This window comes from Silene latifolia, chromosome 4 (genome assembly GCF_048544455.1).
Source record: "Silene latifolia isolate original U9 population chromosome 4, ASM4854445v1, whole genome shotgun sequence".
Taxonomy (NCBI): domain Eukaryota; kingdom Viridiplantae; phylum Streptophyta; class Magnoliopsida; order Caryophyllales; family Caryophyllaceae; genus Silene; species Silene latifolia.
This window is the reverse complement of record NC_133529.1, coordinates 7,308,535-7,321,016: the sequence shown is the minus strand read 5'-3', so window position 1 is coordinate 7,321,016 and position 12,482 is coordinate 7,308,535. Positions and strand designations below refer to the sequence as shown.

Sequence of the window (12,482 nt, the reverse complement as noted above, 5' to 3'; positions counted from 1 at the left end):
AGCTAGTCATAAGAAATGGTCTCTTGATCCACAGACATTAAGTTTTGTTTGTATTAGTATTATTAAACATATACTTACTCCTTATTCAGAACAATAATTCCCTAATAATTACTTCTATTAGTCACTCGAAAAGTGGCAGAGCAGGTTTGAGGTTAGGGAGCAAAAAAATTCTAGCCAGACGAACAAGTAATGACATAATAAATAAAGATAAACTCAAAAAAAAAATCAAAAAGTTAACTAAAACTTGCAATATTTTCATTTTTCGAATGTTTTGAATTTCGATAGAACATATATAAGCTGGAGCGGAGCTACAAATGAAAGTTAATTTTTTTTTGTAGTTTAATATAAGGGAAATGATAAATACAGGGCTGTATTTAAAAAACCAAAATAGGAAATTAATTTTTAATATTGTTATTTATAGCATCGTTTTTTGTGCAATTTTGCTATGAATTCCTTTTTTAATACCTAAATTAGAAGATTTTAACTTCTTAAATACAACTCTTAGAGCTGTATTTAACATTACCCTTAACAAAGTTCGTTAAGACCTTATGTTCAAAGATTTTCAGATACCAGAAGTCAATATAGTCTTTCGTCAATTGGACTTATTAATTAACTAACTTTATTTTAGTCCTTCACTTAATATAGGTTTTCTTCATATATTTTGAGATATAACACAAATCAAATGAGTATTGCCACACCACATGAGAGGTACACATGATAATAAAAGAGTTTTTAAGCAATCCTTAAAAGATTGGTCTACCTTTAACAATCTCGAATTAACATTTTGTAAATGCAGCAGTTTCAAAACCCAATATGCGATATTTATACCCATTTCATCCTTAGTATATATCAAAGGTTTAATTTAACTAATTATTAGATTGGAGAAAATTGTGGTGTACCTTTAATTAACAATCTCGATTTAACATTCTATAAATGCAGCAGTGTCAAAACTCAAAATGCGATTTAGTCCCGTTTCATCCTTGGTATCAAAGGTTTAATTAATTTAGCCAATTAATTATTAGGTTGGAGAAAATGTAGCTAGGTATTGTTGTGATGAAGTTGATAATAAATGTTGATGATAATAATAGGAAGAAAGGGACATGACTAAGGTTGCATGCATCTAATTCACATCTTTCTATGACAGCTTTCTCTTTGTCTGACCGTGCATTCCCTTTCTCATTTCCAGTCTTTGCTCCCTTCTTTCATACACTATTCAACTAGCTGTGTTTATTTTCTTCATTGTTTGGCCACCATTTATATCACAAAAATCCAACATTTCATCTGTAATAACAATTATTATGTCTATTGTCTAAGAGCTAAACGACGATTACTCATATTTGTCTCACGCTCTTATTATTAAAAGGAATTCATTTATTAAGTACTAAATGAATAATTTTTATAAAAACAATCGTCTCAGGTGAGACCATCATATTCTATAATATGGAGTTTCTTAGAGATTGGAGAATAAAGCTAATTAAAGACATGCAATGGAATTACGCCGAGAGCTCATAAATATATGCAAGGATGCTCTCGATATAGTGATTGGAGCCCCCCACTTCCAAAAGGTTGGAAACAATCGGTGGATCATCTCAGTAGCGATTTTAGGATTTTAATAAATGGGTGCATATTTTAACACAATCTTAATATCATTAAAACTATATATAATTAAGGGTAATGGATTATTGGATTGGGTTGTATTTAAGCATTTTAATATCTTCCATATTTAGTACTCCCTCCTATTCACCATTTTCTTCCCCTTTCCTTTTTGCACAAGAAATAAGAAATTGAATTTGGACCACATGAAACACACTATCCCACATGTTATTGAATTTGGACCACACAAATCAACCTAAAAAAGGAAATAAGGAAGAAAACGTGAATAATCCGTAAAATGAAATAGGGAAGAAAATGGTGAATAGGAGGGAGTATTAATTTAGAAATTCAAGACTAGATTACATATAAACCAACGCAATTAATGCATATATTAAGAATTTCTTACCTTATTTAATTCCTTAAATACAATCCAATGGGTTGATCATAATCCCTATCGACTAAAAGAATAGATGAACTTATAAATTTTCCCTCTGAAAAACATCATTTTAAATAATGAAGATATTGATAATTTAATTGTATTCACTAAATAAGGAAATTAATAATTATAATGTATTTTATTATATAATTCTTTTCATTAAAATTAATCTTTTCATCAAATTATAAAATTTTCACTAAACACTAAACTATAATATTTTAATTAAAGTATAAATAATATAATCTATAAACTATTAAATCTTTTATTGATTCTATTATTTGAGAATGACTTGACTCATACTATGTATAAACAAAATTATAAATTATTTTGACTACTTTCATTAAAAAAAATTGAGAGAATTTATAATTGGAATCATTAGTTTTGTGGTATAACAAATACTTTTCAAAAAAATACATTTCAGCACATTACTCAATTATCTTGGATTAATTTTCAGTTTTAATTTATTTTTTTGCTCGAAACAAAATACAATAACGAGAAAAATAAACAGTTAATGAGATAGCACTATTATTTTACAGTTCATTTTTACTCAATTTTCTTGAATAAGTTTACATTTCAATTTTTTTTCATCAATTTTTTACGCGGGATCTAAACTAGTTAATACTAATAATCATTAATCAAATACTCTCCTTAGTTTTTCCCAAATATCACAACATAGATGTTAGTATATTATTATATACGATGACTAAACTATGTAAATATGTTTCTGTTTTATAAATACTAAAATGGAATTTTAAGATTTTAATTTTGAAAGAAGTCATATATTCAAGTAGTAAAAATAGCAATAAAAAAGGGCATTTAATGAGTTCAATATAGCATGAATTGGGCTGAAATTGGAGTTTTAGGAGTGTAGGCCAAATGGGCTTGTAACCTTCCCGCTAAATTGACGTTCATGGAAAAACAACCCAATTGCTAAAGGTCGTCGACACATTACAGCCTGATTGATAAATAGCGGATTAATTTCAGCATAAGTAAATTGCAAAAGTAGATTATAAATGACAGATATTATCAGAAGGTTTGACTAGCATATTATAATTATCAGAATTAGTTTGGGTGTTTGGTAATTGGCAGATTACGATTAGTAGATTGTTGGAATATGCTAATCATTAACCAATATGTTGGGGGGTAAGCAGCATATCGTAAAACAACATATTGACCCCAAATATGTTGTTTCAATATGTTGTTTACCAAACACTAAAATTAGCATATTGATTGGTCAAACATGCTAAACCACTTGAATATGCTAAAAATTCGTCAATATGCCGTTTACCAAACACCCACTACTTCAAATTGTCGATAAATTTAATAAACTTCCCAAATTACCCCTCCCATCCACGAACATTTCATTTTAACTGTCAACAAACAATTTAAATAAATCGAAACTAATAACTAATATCGAATAACAAACAGTTCAAAAACCAGATTTAATCCACTAATCGATCCGGGACAGACTGGTGAGTTGATCAGGTGCACTGGTACAACTTGTACGAGGATTTCCCTTTATAATTTGCTTTTTTGAAATTTTAATTAGATTAGATTTCGGTTCAAATTCCGATTCATGTCCATAAAGTTACTGCAACTTCCCTCTTTTATCCGGGCTTAGGAACGGCAGTGAATCGCCGAAAACACTCAGACAGACTTATTTACAAAAATGAATCGACTTTTCTACTATAAATGTTATTTCCTTCCTTTGTTTGTTCATGTCTCTAAAACCCAACAAATAATCTCTTCTTTCTCTACTTCAAGTATAGTTTCCTGTAATAGGATGATTATTAAACATATTAGAGCTAATGATATACAAGCTGCTGTAAAAGTGTTTAGTATGATGCCTGTTAAGAGTATAATTACTTGGAATTCTATGTTAGCCGGATACTCGAAACGTCGTGGGACGTTACCTACCAATTTTTAATTCAAAACATAATAAAAATAAAAAGCAAAATAATTAATTTAGTTCTTTAGCTATACCTTACCTACCAATTTTTTGAATAAATTTGGAAATTCATTCTCCTGCAATATTAATACAAACACAAAAAATAATAACAAATTAATACAAAACAAAAGAAAAATAAAAAATGAAACAATTAGTTTACTTTTTTATATATACTTTAGGTGCTATTTTTTTGAATAGAATTGAAAATTAGGGTAAATATAATAGTTATATATATGAAAAATTCTATTACAAATTCTCTCAAAATTTTATGAATGAAAGAAAAATAAAAAAATATGGTACATAAATACGGAGTATATATAGTAATGATGAAAGGAAAGTTAAAAGGTCATTTCATTAAATAAAGAAAAAAATGATTAAATAAATAAGGTAAATAAATAAAAAAAAATTATGTGAGGAGATCAATGGTTTACAATTTTTTTTCTTTCTTTTTTTGTGTTTATACTATACCTTATATTTTTTTACCTTATGTTTTTTAATTTTCTTAAATTGGTAATCCATATCACTTTTTTTTTTACCATGTCACATTAAAAGTTGTCACGTCACAATTAAACTTGCAATGACACATTTTTTAAGTTAGCCTTTTAATAAGATTTTATAGATAGAAACTATTATAGATTTTATAGGTTTTATAGCCATTATACAACCATAAATTCCAATATTTTAATTTTATTTTTAATTTATTTTTTGTGGTATTATTTAATTAGATAATTGATTGCCGAGAAACTCAAGAGGTGAATTAAATAGGAAAAAATATTAATGAAAATTATGGGTGTTAACTGCTAAGTAATATAAAGAGTTTTAATCAATTTATTAACATATTATATTATAAAAATTAATTAAATAGGAAAAAAATTTTAATTAATTTGGTGGGTGTTAAGTATTATGAAGAGTTTTAATCAATTTATTTCCATGTTTAATTAAAAAAATGAATTAAATAGGAAAAAATGTTAATAAAAATGGTGGGTGGTAACTGGTAAGTAATATGAAGAGATTTAATTAATAAGTTTTAATTAATTTATTAACATGTTTTAATACAAAAAAATCAATTTTAATTGTAAATAATAAATTTTATTAACATGTTTTATCACAAAAAATTCAATTAAAATGTCAATATTAACTATAAATTATGAAATTTGGTGTAAATTTCTAAGGTTTACATAAATTTGGGAAAAAATATATTTAATATACAAAAATCATTTAAGAATATAGATAATATCGTTTAATATTATAGATGAGTGAACTAAATTAATTTATAGAGAAATGAATTAAATTAATGTCATGTAATAATAAATTAATGCCGGTTAACGAAATGAGCGGAAAAAGGGGGATTGTCGTTGTCGGTAGGAACATTGATGATAAGAGACTGGGTAATTGGGTATGAATGTGTGTGTGGCATTTGGGTTATGCGACTGGCGTGAGCTTCAAATGTCTGCGTGGCTTTTTTTATCCTACGTGGCATTGTCTTCGTGGACTTAATTGGACATTTTAAGGTAGCCTTTTAATAGTATTTATAGATTTTGAAAGAAGTCATTCAAGTAGTTAAAATAGCAATAAAAAGGGCATTTAGTGAGTTCAATATAGCATGAATTGGGCTGAACTTGGAGTTTTAGGAATGTAGGCCTAATGGGCTTGGAACCTCCCCGCTAAATTGACGTTCATGGAAAAACAACCCAATTACTAAAGGTCGTCAGACACCTTACTTCAGATCGTCGATAAATTTAATAAACTTCCCAAATTACCCCTCCCTCCCATCCAAGAACATTCATTTTAACTGTTGACAAACAATCTAATGAAATCGAAATTAACAACTAATATCGAATAACAAACAGTTCAAAAACCTTAAATTTAATCCACTAATCGATCCGGGACAGACTGCTGAGTTGATCAGTTGCACTGGTACGACTTGTACAGTTGTACGAGGATTTCCCTTATAATTTGCTTTTTTTTTTAAATTTTGATTAAGAGTAGATTTCGGTTCAAATTCCGATTCATGTCCATAAACTCATAAAGTGTGACAGAAGTTTTAGCTCATTGTCACAAACTTACCGTAACCCTCCTCCTTTATCCAGGCTTAGGACCGGCAGTAAATCGCCCAAAACACTCACAGGCGGACTTATATTTACAAAAATGAATAGACTTTTCTACTATAAACGTTATTTCCTTCCTTTGTTTGTTCATATCTCTAAAACCCAACAAACAATCTCTTCTTTCTCTACTTCAACTATAATTTCTTGTAATAGGATGATTACTGAACATATTAGAGCTAATGATATACAATCTGCTGTAAAAGTGTTTAGTATGATGCCTGTTAAGAGTATAATTACTTGGAATTCAATGTTAGCCGGGTACTCGAAACGTCGTGGGACGTTACGAGAAGCCCGCCAACTGTTTGATGAAATTCCTCAACCAGATATTTTTACTTTTAATACAATGTTGTCTTGTTACATGAGAAATTCTGATGTTTCTGGTGCTAACTTGTTTTTTGAGTGGATGCCTGTTAAGGATATTGCTTCTTGGAATACTATGGTTACGGGTTTTGTAGAGAATGGGTTGATGGAGGAGGCGCGGAAGGTTTTTTCTGTAATGCCGTGGAGGAATGAGGTGTCGTGGAATGCTATGGTTTCGGGTTATGTGGAATGTGGGGATTTGGAGATGGCGGAAAGATTGTTTAAGTTGGATCCGTTTAAGAGTGTGGTTGCTCAGACTGCGTTGATCACGGGGTATATGAGGGTTGGTAATGTTGTAGTGGCGGAAAGAATGTTTGACGATGTGCCGGTGAGGAATGTTGTTTCATGGAATGCTATGATTGCTGGTTATGTTGAAAATTCTCGTGCAGGTGATGCGGTGAAGCTATTCAAGAAAATGATTGATTGTGGCATGAAACCGTCTCCATTAACCTTGACTAGTGTTTTATTGGGTTGCAGTAATTTATCGGCATTGATCTTAGGAAAACAAATTCATCAGTTTGTGTACAAATCACCGTTATATTCGGACACAACAGTTGGCACTTCTTTACTGAGTATGTACTGCAAATGCGGAGTGTTGGATGATGCGTGGAAATTGTTTTTAGAGATTCCGAGGAAAGATTTAGTCTCTTGGAACTCGATGATTTCAGGGTATGCTGCTTATGGGTGTAGTGAAAGAGCTCTTGCTTTGTTTGATCAAATGAGAACCGAGGGTATGAAGCCAAATTGGATTACCTTCATAGAAGTTTTATCAGCTTGCAACCATGTTGGACTTGTAGATCTCGGAATTCAGTATTTTGAATCAATGGAGAAGGAGTACGGGATTAAACCTAAGTCGCAACACTATTCTTGCATGGTTGATCTCCTAGGACGCGCTGGTAAACTCCAAGAAGCAACTGATTTGGTAAAGAAAATACCTTTCAAACCACACCCTGCTATATTTGGAAGCCTTTTGGGAGCGTCTCGGATCCATAAGAACATCGAATTGGCTGAATTCGCTGCTAACAACTTGCTCAGTATTGATCCGACAAATGCAGCTGCATATGTTCAACTCGCTAACGTTTATGCAGTGAAGAATCAATGGGACAATGTTTCTAGGGTTTGGTATTCCATGAAAAGTAACAAGGTAGTGAAAACTCCCGGTTATAGTTGGATCGAGATAAAAGGTGTTGTCCACGAGTTTAGATCAAGTGAGAGGTTACACCCGGAATTACCCTCCATACACGAGAAACTGCGGGAGTTAGAGAGGAAAATGAAGTTGGCCGGGTACGTTCCTGACCTCGAGTATGCATTGTATGATGTCGGAGATGAGCAAAAACAAGAGCTCTTGTTATTTCATAGTGAGAAATTGGCGGTAGCTTATGGGCTAATGAAGATGCCCAGTGACTCGCCTATTCGGATATTCAAGAATTTGAGAGTGTGTGGAGATTGTCACGCGGCCCTTAAGTGCATATCGGGTGTAGAAAGGAGAGAAATTATTGTAAGAGACAATACCAGGTTTCACCATTTCAAAGATGGTAACTGCTCATGTGGTGATTACTGGTGAAGCACCGAGATTCATTGAAACCTTTTTGTCGAGACTGGTCTGGTTCATATACAATAATCCAACATCAAGAGTATGCTTGGCTACAAAAAGAGTAGGGAAGGGGATAGAAAGGGAGGGTACAGGCGAAGGGGCGAGTGAGCCGTCCCTAAATCTTTCTTTTGTTGGAGCAAACAGATGATCCGTTCTCCCTCGTCATCAAACACTTTCAACCCAATTTTACTAAATAAACAAAGGAAATTGCCCCTCTCGTTCCATCACCTCCCTCGACCCAAACATAATGCAAGGGCATTCCGACAATCAGGTAAGAAATTGTCTACGTTGTTTATTATTGTGGGTTATTTTGAAAGATACTGCAATTCTGAAGACACTGGCAAAGCAAATCTTGCAAACATGGGTTTAATCCAGACATCCTGGATTGATATAGGAAGAGACTCGAGGCTTAAAAATCAGTTTAATCCGGACATCTTGGAAACATGGGTTTAATCCAGACATCCTGGATTGATATAGGAAGAAACTCGAGGGCCGAGGCTTAAAAATCAGTTTAATCCGGACATCTTGGATCGGTATAGGAAGAGGTGTTGCTCTAGTGTGGATTCTGAAATTTGTGCCATGAACAATTCACAAATTTGATCCATTTGTAATTTAGTTCACAATACTGGGGACTGACATGAGCTCCATGTTTGGTACTGGCTGCACTTAAGGCGTACAAGACAAGATTATACGGCGGTGACTGATTGCAGGAAACCATTAACTGTACCAGACCCATGATTGAGGTCTACAAGGCAGGGATAGCTGTATGATCACTGTATTGGCTTTAAAATTCATCTGTTGCCTTATATTTGTACAGTTTGTAGCATTAAGGTGCAATTTTGACTTGTGTGTAACTGATTTATACCTATAATGCAAAATGAGCAACTGCATATTCGACTGAATTTCTTAAAACATAAACACAGATTGTGTATTCGAGTTTCTTTCACACCATAAGTTGGTTGACAACAAAATAACGAAGAAAGAAGTCTAGTATTCAACTGTAAACTACTGCAACACACAAGACTGGATGGCAAGATCCATAATGAACAACATACTAGAAGATACTAAGCGCTCCATAAAATTCCAATGCAGGATAGTTCGCAATTCCATCATACAGTTTCGCCAAGCAAGAGGTCACTGAAGTTGCGCATCAAAATGATTGATCCAACAAACATTCCTGCTGCCCTTAGTACTCTCTGTAAGAATCATGACATCGAAGAAAGGCTATATCAATCACTCGTGTTTAATTCAAGTAAAACTAGTCAATCTAGCTTAACAATTTGATTATATTGCAATCTTCACATATAAACTTCTGCATAACCTTGTAAGTCACGAAAACTTGAACCATCAGCAAAAAAGTATATCAAAGAACACGTAGTTAACTAGTTATATCTGTGAAACGTATATGAGAGCATAGCCGCACATACGGACCCTTTACTAGATTGAGTAGAAAATATCTCAAGAAGGCGCACTTAGGCAAAACGCAAAAGGTCTTGGGTGCCTTAGGATTGACTTTTTATGAGGCGTAGCCAACAATGCATGCTACGATGCAATCTTCAAGTTTTCATTTGTCCCATTATAAGTTATAACTGGCTTTTATTTCATTACATGTGAAGCCTCTATGATATTCAAAAAAGGGTATGTTGCAAACTTTTTATTTTGAATATACTAATCTGCTTGCAAAACAGTACACTTTTGTATGCACGAGGTATGCGGCTTCCACCTCACACTTACCGCCTCATGGTCTTGGAACGACTTGCATCTTTTAAAACTAAAGGATAGAATACTCATCAACCCTCCCGAAAATAACAAGGGAACTATACAGTTACAACATACATAGAGGACAGTTAGGTAAGAAACCATATAGCTCATTGTCCCACTAACATGCTTTATCGGCAGAACACAATCACATCATATGAAAGATGAAACGAGGAAAAAATACACATATTGACACATATCCAACAAGGACTAAGAACCAAGGTAAATGAAAATAAAATTTCTTCTAAGTACCAGAATCCCGAAGGTTTCACACATTTACAATAGTTGGGTAGCAATCCAACAATACGGCAATGATCCCTTCTAGACGTGGTACCAGCCGCTCGTAAGTCGTAACCACTATGTCTCAGCCATAAAAAGAGATTTCTTCTCAAGGTTTTGACTCATGAGAAAGATTATAGGCCAATTATATACTTCTACTATTGAAGCTTATATATTCACATGTTTCATTTTCTTTCTTTTCAAACATGATGCTGCCAACTCAAAATGATGCTCTTAAGAACATACCCAATCATAATACTCAGAATCCACAACATATAGTGCATACCAGGACCCAAAAAATTCAACGTACGCAAGTCAAGTACCCGGAGTCACTGAGTCGGTATTTCATCAAAAAAGCTACATAAATGCCAAATTATTACTAGCAACACTTTGCCATTGCGGCAACCGTTGTCATATTACGGAGGCAGACAACCGTAAGAGGAGATTAAATAAATGCAGAACACCTCTTTAGTACAAGAAAATCAGTAACTAGTCTACCAATAATATGTGGCCGATTAACAAGGTAACAGAGTTGTTTTTATCTCACTTCCCTGTTGGACCCAAGCTAACAAAGAACCTGCTATTTCCTCTCCTACTTTCTAATTTCATATTTTCATATGTATTCACACACATTACTCTCCGCTGCCCCACCCATAAAACACCCCAAACAAGTCCTCGTCAAGATGCCTTGCACCCAGCTTTCTACCCCTTGTACGGTTGGTGATATTTTGACAGTTTTACCCCCTTGTACGGTTGGTTACGTTTTGACAGTTTACCCCTGAGGATAAAGTGGGTATTGGTGAATATGAAGGCGCAACCTAATGGTGGTAGTCCAAGTTATGTGGGTTCATGTGTGGAGTTTAATGAAGGCGCAAAACGGTATTCTCTTCACAATTACAATAACATAAGGCTTCGTAATTGACTTGAAAAACAAGTATCCGCACTCAATCTAGAGAATATCACGCGAAAGCAACCAAGCACAACTAAACTTAGCTCATAGAGGTAGAACACAATCACTTACTTACAAGGCAGACTAATATACCCATCAATGGAATTACAACAATCCCTCAAAACCGACATAACATAACCTAATCGCTTCGACCCACAAATTAAAGCTAGATTTTTCCTGCAATTCAACTATAGAAATCTATAATTTCACTTAGGTTAGCTCTATACGCAGACATCGGCTCCCAAAAAGATCGATTTTCGCCACGAAATACTATAATCAGCTACAGAAGAACATCGCCCCCAAATCAATTAAATTATAAAGCCATAACATATACTCCGTACATATTTCTTCCAATACAATTAACATCAAGTAATTACAAAACATAAACACCAAAACAAACAATGATTTTCAATCGGGGTTAATTATAATCAATATAATCAATGAAGAACCCTAAAAATTGACAAAGCGATTCAGATTAAAAGTAAAAGGTAATTAAGATGCATACCATATTAGAAGTCCAGTTTGAAGGATTGTGTACTTCGTTGTTCCAGATTCGCTTGATTTTGTCAAGAGAGATGGGGGAGCCCGCCATTGTTAGGGTTTTTCGAAGGTTTTAGGGTTTTAGCAAACAAAGGAGAATGAAAAGAGGGCTGAGAGTCTGAGACGATGAGAGAATAAATACCGTACATAAAATTTCCGTATCAAAATAATTAGGAGTTTTCCAATGGTACCCCTCAATTATTTTAATTTTTCAATTGTACCCTTTTGTTTCTAGAAAAGATTTTTAACTTAGCATGACTCTTGAATCTTGACTACGATTTCAAAAAACGGGAATTTTTTTTTTCAAACCATAAGTTCTCATTGTAGATACCTCATTTCTGCACCTCTCGCAAACCACCCGGTGATGATTGGGCCGCATGTTTGCTACGCGGAACGATTTGTGACAGTTCGTAAGATTATCGTCAAGTGATTGCTCAAACACTGATGTCTACCTCTTAGTTGTCATCTACGTGCCGATCTGGTCGTTTGTGATAATTAGAGTACATTTGGAGTTTGGGCCTAAAACCGTCTTCATTTTCTGATAACCGTTAAATCCCGAGTCAGAATGTTCTGGAATGTTCCGGATATTTCTATTCCATATTTTTATAAATATTCCACAATCTTTATTCTTTGGTAAACAATTTCCCGTAATATTCACATAAGATATTAAGGAAAACCAAATTATTCCGTCCTACCATAACTTAAACACGGAAATCTTTCTTCCGTAGGAGGAAACCACTTGGGAACAGACGCAACAGTCTTTGCGCCTCTTCCAAGAGACGCGATGGGCTGCTTTGCGCCTCTTCCCAGTCCTTTCTGCGTATTTTTCGTATCTTTTTTATATCTTTCCGAGATTCACTTCCAAAGACTCTCCGAAACCCTAATTCCTTCACGTGATTAGTATAAATAGGAGCCTT

The 12,482-nt window shown here is 33.6% G+C and overlaps 1 protein-coding gene and 1 long non-coding RNA gene across 2 annotated transcripts; one reads left to right on the top strand and one right to left on the bottom strand.

The window, feature by feature from the left end:
* The first annotated feature begins 3,339 nt into the window (after nt 1–3,339).
* Nucleotides 3,340–8,881, top strand: LOC141652760 (pentatricopeptide repeat-containing protein At4g16835, mitochondrial). Its single transcript, XM_074460355.1, has 3 exons — nt 3,340–3,522; nt 5,919–8,458; nt 8,550–8,881. Exon 2 carries the CDS (start codon nt 6,126–6,128, stop codon nt 8,007–8,009), a length of 1,884 nt encoding a protein of 627 aa, XP_074316456.1. The 5' UTR covers nt 3,340–3,522; nt 5,919–6,125; the 3' UTR covers nt 8,010–8,458; nt 8,550–8,881.
* A 60-nt stretch (nt 8,882–8,941) lies between these two features.
* Nucleotides 8,942–11,665, bottom strand: LOC141652761 (uncharacterized). The gene is made up of 2 exons (XR_012547237.1): nt 11,531–11,665; nt 8,942–9,235 (listed from the first exon to the last, which is right to left on the bottom strand). It is a non-coding gene; the product is annotated as an uncharacterized LOC141652761 (long non-coding RNA).
* Between the last annotated feature and the right edge of the window lie 817 nt (nt 11,666–12,482).

Excerpts from the sequence above, each read along its gene's own strand:
- LOC141652760 (XM_074460355.1), top strand. The coding sequence starts at position 6,126 with ATGAATAGACTTTTCTACTATAAACGTTATTTCCTTCCTTTGTTTGTT.